The sequence below is a fragment of the Protobothrops mucrosquamatus genome, unplaced genomic scaffold, assembly GCF_001527695.2.
Source record: "Protobothrops mucrosquamatus isolate PMUCROS unplaced genomic scaffold, P.Mucros_1.0 scaffold212, whole genome shotgun sequence".
In the NCBI taxonomy this organism is placed as follows: Eukaryota; Metazoa; Chordata; class Lepidosauria; order Squamata; family Viperidae; genus Protobothrops; species Protobothrops mucrosquamatus.
This window is the reverse complement of record NW_015386566.1, coordinates 2,044,658-2,059,531: the sequence shown is the minus strand read 5'-3', so window position 1 is coordinate 2,059,531 and position 14,874 is coordinate 2,044,658. Positions and strand designations below refer to the sequence as shown.

General features: G+C 41.3%; 1 protein-coding gene across 1 annotated transcript; it reads left to right on the top strand.

Annotated features, from left to right (window-relative positions):
• The first annotated feature begins 12,651 nt into the window (after positions 1-12,651).
• On the top strand, positions 12,652-14,670 carry TENT5C (terminal nucleotidyltransferase 5C). Its single transcript, XM_015814070.1, has one exon. It carries the CDS (start codon positions 12,652-12,654, stop codon positions 13,813-13,815), a length of 1,164 nt encoding a protein of 387 aa, XP_015669556.1. The 3' UTR covers positions 13,816-14,670.
• Positions 14,671-14,874: the final 204 nt, after the last annotated feature.

Below are 14,874 nucleotides of genomic sequence, written 5' to 3'. Positions count from 1 at the left end.
ATCTTTGCTGATTCGGTAAATGGCTTAGGCCCCCAGTCACGTCGGCAGATTCAAGAGGGGGCTTGGGCCCTATGGGAAATCTCACAGTCCTCATCCCCTTTTCCCACCAGATAAAAGGTTTCCACTTGTTTAACCAGGCTAGACTTAAAATCACAGTCTCAGTCATCTTTGGGGCCACCACAAAACAGATGAACTCCCAATGTTCACCTATTTCTAAGTGTATAGGTTCCGTCAGATGGGTGACTAAAGTCCCTCCCATTAAGGAGCCATCTGCCTGTTTGAACCTCATGGGCCTGGAGAGCAATCTTGCTCGTATACCCATCTTGAGGGCAATTGGCAAACTGATAAGGCACCCAGGAACATCCTGAGTCCACTAACACTTTCAGATCCATTTGTACCCCTGTCTTAGGGACTATGAGCTTGGCAGCGAGAGAAAAAGGTGGAACGGGTCAACTCACCATCGGGTCATTCTCTCTTTTGTCGTCGCTGTCGTAGGAGGGCAGAGCGGCAGTAGGTCTGGCTTGGGCCTCAGCACTCTCCTGTGTGGGTGATGTGACCTGGGTAATGGGCTCTTGCGTGATCCTGCTTGATTTCTCTGTTGCCAGCTGTTGGGCTGGTTTCTTCCTCACCGGTGGCCCCAATCTACTCCTTGTTGGGGGTACGGGATCAGGAAATTCTCCGATCGGTGCCCCTCTTGTTCACACCTGAAGCATTTGATTGGTGGACCGGCAGGTAGCTTGGGGTTTTCCGCAGCTGCAATGGCTGGGGGTTTTCGTGGAGGCAGCCACCTGGTCTGCTCTGGTATCGACCCAGCTTCTGGAAGGGATGGTTTCTTGTAATGAGCAAGCTCGACATCCAATCTCACTGCCACCTGATATCACTCTTGCAATTGATGAGGGACAGCTTGATAGACGCAGGCCTGGGAAAGGTGATCATCGAGCTCCTACTTGAAGTGATGCACTAGGGATTGCTCAGGCCACCTTTCAATCCGATCTGCTATCTTGCAAAACTCTTGTACATATTCCAGTGCAGGTCTACCGTCTTGCTTTATTTTGTGAATCTGCTGTTCTGCTTTGAGGGCTATGGATTGGCCCTCGAACCTGGTCCTCAATCTAAGAAGGAAGAGATAGAGATTGTTCTCAGTTCGGGCACCTGCTCATTGTACAGATTTTTTAGCCACTCAGATGCTTCCCCTTCCAGATTAGCTGCGACAACGTCAACCTTGGCAGCTGGATCTGGGTAGAAATTGGCTTTGTGATTCATGTGGGAACGTACTTGATTGAGGAAGAAAATCAGTTTCTCTGGATCACCATAAAAAGTCGCTTTAAGGGGTGGTGCCATCATGGGCTGCTCCCCCCCCCCATTGCTGCTGCACTCCTAACGGCTGTTGGCCTCCCTGCAGTGGCTGCTGCACTCCCAATGGTTGTTGACCTCCCAACAGTGGCTGCGGCATTCCCAATTGCTACAGGCCCCCCAGCAGTTGCTGAGCATTCATGGGCTGCGCCCCCCCATAGCTGCTGCATTCCTAATGGTTGTTGACCTCCCGGCGGCAGTGGCATCCCCAATTGCTGCAGGCCCCCCAGTGGCTGCGGCATCCCAACCTGTTGCTGCCTGGGTCTTCTCTCTGCACAGGCCTCAGGCTCGGGCGGTGCTGAAGGTGATGCTCAGGGCTGTGTGACTGATAGTAACGATGGTCAGGGCTCCTACGATATCTGTGACTATCTGGGCTTCGACTGTACCAGTGATGGCTCAGGCTTTGGTAGCAAGGGCGTCTGTTGGGGCTGTCATCGTAGTCCCTCTATCTGGAACTATCGTGGTGGCGGCGCCTGTCAGGAGATTGCAATGATCGATGCTGAACAGGGCTTCTCTGGTAGCTGGGGCTCTTGTGTCGCAAGCGTGCTCTGGAGTCCTAGAGGGGCGTGTCCCAAGTGGCGGCCGGGACTCTCCTTCCTCACCGGGCTGGAGGTTAACGCTGGTGGCTTTGAAGATGGGGAAGCCGCTCAAACTCCATCAGTGGGGCTGGGCTCCTCTTAGGCACAAATTGGCGTCAGCCTCGCCGGTCATCGTGTTCACCTGCATGCGAGGAGTGGGAAAGTTGCTCCCCGCTTCTCACCTCTAGCCCCTCGAATCTCTCCACTAACTTCTCCACCAATTGGCTGCAGACTGTAGACAGGTACTTCCATTCTCCAGAGTGCTCAGTGTCTGCCAATCTCGTGGCCCCCTAACGGTCTGGGGAGCATGATTCTCTAGAGGCTCCTGCCTGCAAGTCAGCTTCGGACACTTTCGAAGAGCTCATTTTGGGCAGGGTTGCCTCAAAATGCCTGGAGTCTCCGCTGGGCAGGGTCCACTGCAATGACCAGATCAGCTCTTGCGTCTTTGGTCTTGCCCCCAGCTGCAAGGCTTCTAAAATTTCCTTCTCCACCGGTGCAATGTCTTGCACTCCCTCCGCTGAGGCAGCAGCCATGGCCAGGGTGCTGGTTACAGGTGCTTCTTCCTTCACCATGCTGAGATCTTCCCAGAGTCTTTGTCAGCCTATCCCTCAATTTTGGGAAGGTGACTGGACCCCAAGGTGGTCAAGGTAGAAAGGAGTTTTGGGTTAATGTCATGGTTGTGATAGATGAAACCCATCAAAAGAACTTCAAGGCAAGAATTCTTCCTCAAAGAACGTTTTATTAGGGAAACAAAGTATAGGCACTACATAGTTGAACCCAAAACTAGATTCCCTTCCCCCAGATACAAAGTAACAGAAGGCAAGTCCCACCTCCACAAAGCAGTCATAAATCACATTCTCCAATTAGCCAGGAGGGTGGGCTCTCTTCCCAACTCTTCAGCCCACCAAAACATTATCAGTTTGTGTCCTTGAGTTTCCCACAGAGCTGCATTGTTATTATGCATTCACCCCATCCCCCCTTCAACATCTAATTTCTAAACAGAAGAAAAAGCATGTTAAAAGCAAAGTAAAAATAGCTGCAATTTCCATCAGTTGTCAGAGCAGGAACATCCAATGTTACAGCATTGACACCAGTTGCTACTCATCAACTTACTTAATACTTTCCATACTTTTCCTTCACTTTAGTAAATGCTGTAAAGACACAGAATTTCACCTTGTGAAAAAAATATTCCTGAAGACTAAAATATAATCTTCTAGGCATATATTACAGGAAAAGTTGAGGAAGTCCTCAGCTGACAAAGGATGCTTTTCTCAAATCCTTTTTTAGGTGCCAACAGTGTTTTAACTAATTCCTTCTATATGTGGAAAAAGGCAAGTATGCACCTTGACTCCAACTTCTTCTCTTTTTACATAAATTAAGAAGAATAGAATAGAGCTGGAAGGGTGGTTGTCTAGTCTCTTCTTAAAAATCTCCAGTGATGGAGCGCCCATGATTTCTGAGGGCAAGCTGTTCCACTGGTTGATTGTCCTCACTGTCAGGAAGTTTCTCCTTAATACCAGGTTGCTTCTCTCTTTGATCATTTTCCAGCCATTGTTTCTCGTCCTTCCCTCTGGTGCTCTGGTAAACAACCTGACCCCCTCTGCCTTATGGCAGCCCCTCAGATACTGGAACACTGCTATCATTTCTCCCCTATTTCTTCTTTTCTTTAGACTAGCCAAACCCAAGTTCCGCAGCTGTTCTTCGTATGTTTTTGCCTCCAGGCCTTTGATCATCTTAGTTGCTTTTCTCTGAATTTTTTCCAAACTCTCAACATTTTTGTTTGTGTTATGGTGACCAAAATTGGCTGCAGTATTCCAGGTGTGGTCTTACTAGGGCTTTGTAAAGCAATACTAGTACTTTGCATGATCTTGATTCTATATCTCTATTTATATAACCCAGGATTGTATTAGCTTTTTTGGTTGCTGCTGCACACTGCTGGCTCATGGTCAATTACTTCTATCTCACTGGAATCTAGACTCCTCATGCCCCTAAACTACTGGTACACATGTGCTTCTTTTAAGATGTGCTGGTGGCTCTCTTTTATTATCCCAGATGTGACTAGATTTTCATTAATAGTTGGAAGATCTTCTAGAATATTCCAGTAATAATAACTATACACAGTAAATCTGGAGCTCCATATGGATATGGTAGTACATTGGAAAAGATATTTTAAAGAATGATTGTGGATAATCCTAGATATATTATCATATCATGTGATTAGAGATTGTTGTTTCTTTTTGCCTGCTTTTTAAATTAAATCATTTTAACTAAATATATAAAACAAAATGAATACCCAAAATTATAAAATAAGAAAAGGGAACCCTAAAAAAGAAACAAAGCCATATAGGGCATACATTTGCAAACATATACACATATATGGGGTTCTACAGTAAACATTTCAATGAATGGAATTACAGTCGTCCATAGTTATATTATTTAATTCTGCATATCATTGAATAGTTGAGTCACTTTCCAATACTGATCTGTAAGTAAGGTACAAGGATCCACCTTTTTTCAGATATCAGCTTCAAAAAATATAAATATCTGAAATGTCAACACTGAATGAAAGCATGTAATACTAACTACTTACCAAAATGGAGCAATTGTTGTATAACTTGCAATTGTTCACTTTCTCTTCCAATTATTTATAGATTTTATACATTATTTCTCAGATTCAGGCATTCTACTAGAGCAGGGGTCCCCAACCCCTGGGCCACACTCACTACCAGGCTGTGGAACTGGGCCACACACATGCAGAAAGCTCGACTTGTATGAGTGGCAGACCGGCATGCTCTCTTCCCCCCCCCCCAGCTGGCCCATCAAGCCATAAAGGTTGGGGACTGTTGTACTAGAGGATATTTAGCCCTCTTCTATTTTTTTCATTAAAATCCTTCTATATTCTCTCTCCATCTCTTAATTTTTAATCCTTCTTTGCTCTATTTGACAACATTTTTTGCAACTATGTTTTCCTCTATGTGCACATTTTGTATGTTATCCTTTTCTCCTCACTTTTGTAGCAATCAATTTATGTACCTTTTTTTTCATCCACAGTTTCTTTCACTTGATCATCCCACCAAGCGACTTTTATTTATACAATTCTGTACATTTCTATGGCATCATGTAACAATTCTTTAATTCTCATTAATAGTCCCAATCAATCATCATAACAAATAAATCATGCTTCTAGATATATATTAATTTCTTGGAGTGTATATGTAAGAACAGATTTATGCTTAAACCATGTATTCAAAATAAATCTTTTTCACCAGTCATCATTCCCATTGGCTCTCCAAATGCCAGAGTCACTTTTTGTACATGATCTTATCATGTTTTAGCAATAGCATTAGCAATAGTATTTAGGCTTATTTACAGCCCCATGGTGTTTTACAGTACTCTCTGGGCAGTTTAAAAAGTAAGAATTATTTGCATATTGCCTCCAACAATCTAGGTCCTCATTTTATTGATCTCGGAAGGATGGAAGGCTGAGTCAACTTTGAACCCTGTTATGATCAAACTCCAGGTTGTGGATATAGTTTGCCTGCAATACTGCAGTTTAACCACTGTGCCACCAGCCATTAATAGATCAATAGATTATCAATAGATCAATAGATAACACCTTAATCAAGAAACTGCCAGGAAGAAAACCATAACTCTACCAATACTGGCAGAGCAAACTATCCTATGTAAAGAGGGAGCAAACTCTGCACTCACTAATGAGATTACCTAGTTAGTTACATAGTGAAACAAACAAGAAAAAAACCAAGTTCAGAGAGACTCCATAGTTCAACCCTCAACTACATGTATTCTCTTCTATTAGTACCATTTTTTATCCCATCCACTTTCCTAGTATTGAGCCCATGACACATTATGCATCAGAAAATATGGTGCTCAGCAGTTTAACCTAAGGCTAGTGGAAAAGTCAAGTCTTTTAAAACACCAATCAATCTTCCAGAGTGTTACTTGGACAATGAATGAGAGAAAGAATAATCATTAATTAATACTGACTTCATTATGTGCCAGTTTAAGTAAGTGGAATGAATTGTAATCAAATATGATTGAAAGATCTTCAAGTAACTAGATTACAGTTCCCAATTTCAAAATGAACTAAGAATGGATAATCACAGAGCACATTCACACATTACATTAAAACATAAACTATGACTTACAAAGGACAATATTTTAATATAAGCCAGAATTAAACAATGGTGATAACTTAATGCAGAATGTGCAACCTCCAGGCCACATGATATTTCAACAGCCCCCAGTGCAGGAAGGGCCAACAATTTTGAGCTTTTTTGGGGGGGGGGCAGTATGGGGTCTCAGAGAGCTAAGGACCAAAAACATGCCACTTTTTAAAAGCTCTTGAAATTAAGGAGCAAAATGGTTAACCGTTTAAAAGTGTTCATACATTAGATGAGAGAATCTTGAATCTTGGTCTAGCTTTAAAAGGAAATCTCCATTCTACTTTCAAAGGACAGAATGGATGATAAGTGGTTAATAGCCCATGCTGGTGATAAAGCTAGCAGTCTTTTCACAGAAACATGCTTTCTGGTTTTATTTTGTTCAACACCTGTTCCAGCAACTAAGGGTTTGGTTTCGTAAGTTTGCTCACAAGTGTCCAAAATAAACGATTTTTTTCCAGTTTCATCCACATCCCCCAGCACTTCAGTCATTTCTGTAAAATGATTTACATTTTAGTACTTTGTTCTGTTCTTGCTTCCATGCAAATATCTTTAAAAAAATGTTTTCGCCATCCTTCTCATTTTCAGCTCAGTGCATTTTAATTGGCCTAGTAGGTCAAAGCAACGATAGAAGAATCTACTTCTTTTTCACCCCAGAAACCGTTCTGCCCATTAGATGTTTCATAGCCCTACTTTATAATCATTTCTCTAAAATTGTACTGTTTAACATCAATCACCCTATTTTCCTAGGCTTATATCCTTTTGCTGGACTACCCATATGTACAGATTTTGCAGTATTAAATACACATCTAAAACCCAAGTAAACAGCAAAATCTCTTCAAGGCAAGAAGAAAACAGCTTGGCTGTTGACTCTCCTACTCTAGTTTTACTCTTCTTAAAAACCTTATCAAAGAGGCTCTGATCCTGAAATTTTCTGAAGCACTCAAATCTTCAGGAGTCTGCAGGCTTATCTGAGACTGTATTGAGCTTATTCCAGAGCCCTTTATTCCCCCTCCCCCTTTAAAAATTCTCCATATCTTTTATTTAGCATTTTATGAATACGGGAGTTGTGGAAAAGCTGTTCCTTAAGCCTTGCTATTTTCTTTATTCCATGTACTGTTTTGTGTTTTCAATTCTTTAAATGATTCTGTGTTTCTGTGAAATGAGCTTTTACTGTATAAAAAAAATACACTGTACTAATAAAAGTATAAAATATAAAAATAATGGTTTAATGAATGATTAAAGCTTCCAAGTCCCTCACTATCTTGAAATTACTTTTCTGTTTGCCTTTCCTGCACAATAAATTCCTGTTGAACTAGCCAAATTTCGGGGTTCCGAAGGGGCCTTTTATGAGCTATTTTCAATTTTTATCTTTTTTGACTCACTTCTCCCTTCCTGTGAAATGCGAACTGTGAATTTGAGAAAAATTTATTTTACTGTGTGAGAGTTAGACCTCTCAAAAACATTTTTAACCTTGCAACCATGTTTCCTTCAATTAGCTCTTTCAGTAATGGATTGCCCCTAAGACAAGAAAATTTGGGCAGGTTTAATATTACTGTATTCATATCCCCCTAATCATTAACTGCCTTACCCCATCTAGCTTTAAGTGGGGATTAGCACTCGTCATTTAACTGCATCAATGTCCGTTCTGATGTTTTGGGCTCTGCTGGAGTCTTAGCTATCCAGAGGCACTTGGGCTTACTTCTCCCAGTGGAGAGTTAAAAAGATACATTTGGCTTTCCACATGTAGTACAATGGAGTTTACATTTAGGACAATCGGGATGGAATGCACACTTAAAAAAATATAAAGGACAATTCCCAATTTGCAATAAGCCAGGTTTGGTTTAACCATGGTTTATTAAATAAGCCACAATTAGACAAGCCAAATTATGATTTGAAAACCATTACATAGCAGATGTGAACTCAGTTAACTGTGGTTTATTCGATGAGCTGCTATTCAATATGATGATACAAGAACCCATTAGGCAAGGTATCTGGCCACGGTGCATTTGGCATTGAACGTGGTGCAGGGAGTTAAGTTTCTGAAGAAGTCCAGTGCTGGGGAACAAAAATCAGAAGAGAACCTTTTAGGCCCTGAAAACATGAGTTTGTATCTTGGCTCATGAATGGATCCAATTCTTTCCATATCTCTTAAGACGGCAACTTACTTATTTTTAAACAAGACGGGACCGACCCATTAGGGAATCCGAAAATATTTTCAGTGAGCTCTTGATTCCAACCCCCATGATTTTAGTCATTCCCACTTCGCCCACTAAACCTCGCTCCCACTCTTAGACCATCGGTAGAAGCCAAAAGCGTTTTCACTGCCCCGCCTGAAGGGGCGTAGTGTGTCCGAGGGCGGGGCTTATAAATGAATCCGCGAGGGGTGGAAAAACAAATAATGCTAAGCTGCAAGAAGAGAGCGGAACGGCCGGGCTGCCACCGCCGGTGAAGGGTCCAGCGTCGCGGAGGCTCCTGCGCCCTCCCCGCTCACCGACTTAGTTGGAAAACGGAGGTTTGTGTGCGAAACGCTGAGGGTTGTGTAGAACTGAGCGCCCTGGCCCCCAAGCGCAGCACGAAAAGCCTTCGCTGCCGCAGCGACATTGGGGGGACTAAACAAAAGGACTCCTCTTTGGCCGCCCTTCTAGTGGAACACGCGGGGAAACCTGGTTCTGACTCCCCCCCCCCAAAAAAAGCCGGTTTAGGCTTCGTCCCCTTTCGGGTTCGACCTCTGGGTCAGCTGGGTCGCGTCTTCCCACATCCGTGGCGGATCTTGGTTCGCCCGGAATGTTTAGCGCGCATCTCCCCGACTGAAACGCGTGGAACGGTGTGGGTTGAGCGGTGTAGTTCGCGCGAAAGCGCAGATGCTGGTTCCGGTGTGATTTGGGGATGTGGATTGAATTGCAATGCGTCTTCTACCTGCGTGATTATTTTTTTTTTAAAAAAAGTGGCAGTATTTATTATTAATTGGTAGACCTTTTCAAGGCTTTGAAAGATTTTTCCTTGGCTTCTTAGCAGAAGAGAGAGAGCCGAGTAAAATGACTGTTTACACCAATTTCCCTGGGGAGAACTGAGGCAGCTGGGTGTTTCTGTCAGAAGCCAGTTACTAAGTGGGTGTTAACAGCCACACCTGTTGCTGAAATACCATGGGTTTCAGTGATAAGTTAACTTTTGTTGTTGTTCACTTATTTGCTCTCTTCCTACTCTTCTTGATCAGATGGGTGTTATTTTCTTGGGTTGGTTTATCAGAAAAAACTACTTTTGAATCCTTTCAAACTAGTGATAAGAGTCTAGTCGTTTGCCTTCTCCTGGCTGCTTTTTTAAATAGCCTTCCATTTTCCAAGCATCAGAGATTATTCTAGAGACTCTTCTTTCCATATTGTATCCAGCATAAAATTCTGGCCTGGTGAAACAATCTATAAAATATTATTAAACAGAGGTCTTCTACAGCAGCCTTTTCTAATGCAGGCACTCCCCAATATTTGAGCTTCCGTTTTCCAGCCAATGCCAGATGTCTGTAATGAAGGGTGCTTTTGGATGGACAGCTCCTAAACTCCTGCAGCTATTGTTCAATTTTATCATGCAACTATTTTATTTTATTTTATGTAGTGGCTTAAAAAAATGGTAGTAGTTACTCTTACTTGCAGGGTACCTTTAACATTCTGTGAATGAGGCAGGATGACTCCTGCATGAAAAATACCTTGTAATTAGGCTGCTTCAGATGAATGGGTTGGATTCAAATTGAGCATTCTGTAAATAGAAAGCAGAAGGATCCAGCAGAAACTTTTCTCTGAAATAAAGAATGAGCAGGCCATCTTTATCACATTTTGTTCCGTCTGCATTGCCTTTCAGATCAGCTTTCTAGGAAAGCTGCAGAGCAAAATAACCCTACTAAGCATTAATATCCGACCATTTTACGGGAAAGAGTGTACTCTACAAAATAAGCACTTGCTTTTTATGTGAACGGCTCCAGTGATCTTTGTAACTCGGATTAAAGCAATCTTGTTTAGCAGTTTTGGGAAAGACTTCAGTGTAAGTCTCTAGGGAAATACTACCATCTAGTAATATAATAGTAGCCTTGATGGATCTACAGCCTAAAAATAGGTTTGTATATTGATGTCTCAACATTGCTGCTGAGCATAGAGATTCCTGAAAAATATTTCACAATATTGATCTATTTTATAGTAATCCTTTGAATTATATAGTATATTGTTGGTGTGCTTCTTATATAAAGATAAATACTGTGAAATAAGAGCTATTAGAATAATATTTCCTATGCATCTTCAAATGATCTAACTCCTGTTGCTGCTTTCCATATTTAGTTTTCTAATGCTGCCTTGAATACATTAAGATGATTTTTCTATATGATTTTTAAGGGGCATAGTGTTTCTAGTGTTTCAAATGGGACCCACTGAAAGTCTGTTACTTGACATTCTTAAGTTATTTGGCCTCTTTAGGCTACACATAATGGGGGATATAACGGCACTTTCATTTTTAATCTAAGCAGTTCTGCTAAGGAGGTTCTTGTCCAGTCTTCTAAATAAGAAAATATCCCAAATAAGATGCTGTGATCAATGTTTCTTTCCTAAGGGAACTGCATACAAATAGTACCTTTCCTGATACATTGCTTTTCATTTAGCCAAGTCTTATTGCTGGAATTTGCCCTTCATGCCACCAGCCAGCTGATGCCCACCTTGAGAATTTCTAGTAAGTAGGGAGAAGATAAGGGGCACATGTAAGCAACTCGGCTTCAGTGAATACCATATGTGCTGCATTCTTCTGCTACTGGTGCTGAAGTAATGTGGCAGAAGAGCAGAGATGGGACAAATTTCTCTCGGTCTCAACAGAAAGTGGGTCTTTTGTCTAAGCACTTGATTCATACGGAAATTAGCTGGCATTGTCCTGGGATTTGAGACCAGCAAGAGTTTCTGATTCCCAATATTCTAACAGTAATAGCAAAATTATTTCTCCTCCAAGGATAGCCTTCTGAAAACAAAAATGGTAGCAGAGGGGAAGGATACAAACAGATTTGAGTGCAGGGCTCATTTCTTTTGAAATCGAGTTCTGGATTAGAGCATACATGTGGAGGCATCTTCTTCATAATTCTGTAGTTTGGAAGATCCCATCTGTCATTTTCACAAACTTCACGTGGCTGAAGAGATTTTCATATATAGTTCTTTAACAGGGAAGGCCTTTTCAAAGAGTGGAAAACAGTGTGACATTATTTAAAACTCTGGAGTATTTTTTGTATGATAACTTATTTATGGGTTCCCACATAGTAATACTAAGTCTTAAATTAGGGATTGCAAACCAGAGTGGCTGCTTTCCGATTATTAAGATCAATTGTTAACAACCATGAATTTGAGATGTAATTCTTGCAAATTTTATCTATCTAATGGTACCAAATCCAAACTTACCACATAACTGCTCAGTGCAATGTGAGCATAGTGTAACCGTACATATCAGATGAGGGAGAATTCTTCTCTCTGTCTAGGGCAATCCAGTTTACATCTTATGATCCTCTTTCTGCAGTAGTGTTTCGGTTGAGACCTTTCCTCATAAGAACTTTTCTGTGCCATTCTGTTTACCCTAAAACAAGGCAGACAGTATACTACTTCTACCCACCTAAATTCAAATAATTAAACTTAGAGTATATGCTTCTATGTGGATAAGTGTGAAATTGTAATTGTTGTGTCCAGCATTGTCTAGTGAAACTTGTAGTAGACTGACTGAAAATACTTGTTGACAGTTAGCTATTTTTTTGTAATGTGTATTTATTAATTGTCTAGAGAGGACTCTGTCTTACAAGCCAGCCTAGAAATCCTTTAAAATAAATGCTTAAATGGTTTGGCTCCAGATTTAAAGGATTCAACAGGTTTCTTATAAGTGGATTTCTCTATTTCTTTCACATGAAATCCTTTTCAAATCCCATTAAAATGATATACTATGTTGGAGGAAAGTGGTAAGTAGGGCAGACTCTGGTATACAGATAAAGGGGGTAATCAAACTTTAACAGAGGCAACTTGTCATGAATTTAATTATGTTTATGAAAGGGTCTAATCTTCCCCTTTCCCAGCCATTCCTTGTATCAGGGTAGAATGAGAGGTCTCCAGCCTAATTTTTTTAGGGGCAAAAAGGGGGGAGCTGGGAAAATAGTTTTTAATATTTTCATATAAATTTTGATCTAACAAATAAGAGCAGAAGTATCTCAGGCGCAAAATTTTCTCTTGAGGGTTTCTTGCCTCCCACAAAAATAATATGAGAATTTCAGGGATTCTGAGAAATACTGAAGTTGCTGGAGATCTAACGTGCAAAGAAAACCACAATTGTAATGAATTGAGTATAAAGAATCAGTGAACTAGTTTAGACTACAGCAAATATAAAACGGTGCTTGTAATATTTCATCCAGATTCTTATTCCTTTCCATGAAGAACATTCCCAATCAGTCATTGTAAAGATCTCAAATTTGCTTAATTGTCCTAATAGGATGTATCTTATTTCAATATTCTCTTCCCTTCTAGTTCAAACATTCATCTACAATGGCAGACAAGAGACCAAAGGCTGACTCCACCTCCTGCAGTGTACTAAGTTGGGAACAGGTCAGTCGCTTGCACGAGCTTCTGTCAGAAGTGGTACCAATTCATGGACGGGGCAATTTTCCAACTCTGAAGATAACCTTGAGGAAGATAATCCAAACTGTTCGGCGCAGGCTGGAAGAAGCCAGCATTCTAGTGCACGACGTTCGACTGAATGGTTCTGCAGCTGGTCATGTCTTGGTTAAAGATAACGGGCTGGGTTGTAAAGATCTAGATCTTGTTTTTCTGGTGTCCCTCCCAAGTGAGACTGAGTTCCAGTTGGTCAAAGAAGTGGTGCTGCGGTCCCTTTTAAATTTTTTTCCTGAAGGTGTAAACAAACACAAGATTACACCCATGACTCTTAAGGAAGTATATATTGAAAAGCTGGTGAAGGTGTCCACTGAAATTGACCGATGGAGCTTAATATCTCTTTCTAACAAATATGGCAGAAATGTAGAGCTCAAGTTTGTGGATCGTATCCGACGGCAATTTGAGTTCAGCGTGGATTCTTTTCAAATAATATTAGACTCTCTGCTTTTTTATTATGAGTGCTCAGCAAACCCAATGTCTGAGCATTTCCATCCAACTGTCATTGGGGAAAGTATGTATGGTGATTTTGAGGCAGCCTTTCTTCATCTTAAGAACAGACTGATAACTACCAAGAACCCTGAGGAAATTAGGGGAGGCGGGCTCCTCAAATACAGCAATCTTCTTGTGAGGGATTTCAAGCCCATGGACAAAGGGGAAATTAAAACCTTAGAGCGTTACATGTGCTCCAGGTTCTTCATAGACTTCCCAGACATTCTGGAACAGCAGCGCAAGTTGGAAACCTACCTGCAGAATCACTTTGCCGAAGAGGACAGAAGCAAATACGACTACCTAATGATCTTGCGGAAAGTGGTGAATGAGAGCACAGTATGCCTCATGGGGCACGAACGGAGACAGACCCTGAACCTGATCTCCCTTTTGGCCCTCAGGGTTCTTGTGGAGCAAAACATCATCCCTAACGCTAGTAATGTCACTTGCTACTACCAGCCAGCGCCCTATGTTAGCGATGTAAATTTCAGCAGCTATTATGTTGCAGATACTTCCGGCCAGGTATGTCCCACCTGGTTGCCTTGCAATTGATTTCTTATCTTCGGGGGGGCCTCTAATTCAGCCAGAATGAAGTGTTTCCTGCATTTCTCTTAGCTGCTTAAATAGGATGAATGTTATCAAGCTTTAGTCAGGTCATAAAATAGTACTGCCTTTCATAAAAGAAAATCTCTTTTCTATCTGTCCTAATGCGGGTCTGCAATTTTTAAAAGAAAGATGATCTCCAGCAACACCAGAACATTGATAGATGCTTAATTGCTTCCATGCGATCTTACTTTTTGACGTTTCATTGTCTGCAGGTTCTGTTCCCAATTCAATGGAAGTAATGAGGACTAATCTGGTATTCTTGTGCAGGAAAAATAGCTATATTGTAGTACAAAATTAGCTGATCAAAACCCCACTAAAAGGAACAGAATTGAAGCAGTTGAATGTAGGTAGCATGAGAGCCATTTTTCTGAAAGTCTTAATTAGTTTCCTTCTGGCGCCATAGCAGTAATAATGAAATTGTCTTTAAAAAGGAAAATCCTTACATTCAATTTGGTGGATTTTAGTTTAAAGAAATTGGATACTGGCAACTTCGTGCTGGCAGAAATGGCTTCCCGAATACATAGCTTTCCTGATCTCTTCTTCTCACAAGCTTCCTCGGAAATAGTTTGAGACCTTCCTTGAAGAAGGAAGGTAGCAGCAATGGAGGCAAAGGAAGTCTAAACATTTTTAGGAGGGCAGCATTGGCAATGGAGAGCTCTTGATTTGCGGCAATCCCAAAGCAGGAGGCCTGTTCCATTATTTCTCCTAGCTTCCTGTTTGGAAGACTGCCAAGCAAAGGAGGAAGCAGGAAAGTATTCTTGCAAGGGTAATATTGGATATTTGCCTTTTCTTAATAGTACAATCCAAAAAAAGAAAAAATTATGGAAAACATCTTAGGCAGCATAACAATCACCGGAAAACATAGAGGTTTATGAATCTGCAGTTTGGAATTCTATTTTCCCCTGAAACTGGGCATATACAGAATATGGAGTTAGTATTTTTCTAAAATTATATTGAAACTATAGATTTTTAAAAAGTATTTTCAATTAGGATGAAAATCCCAAG

What these genes read in the sequence shown, in the direction of transcription:
- TENT5C (XM_015814070.1), top strand. Translation starts at nt 12,652, where the DNA reads ATGGCAGACAAGAGACCAAAGGCTGACTCCACCTCCTGCAGTGTACTA.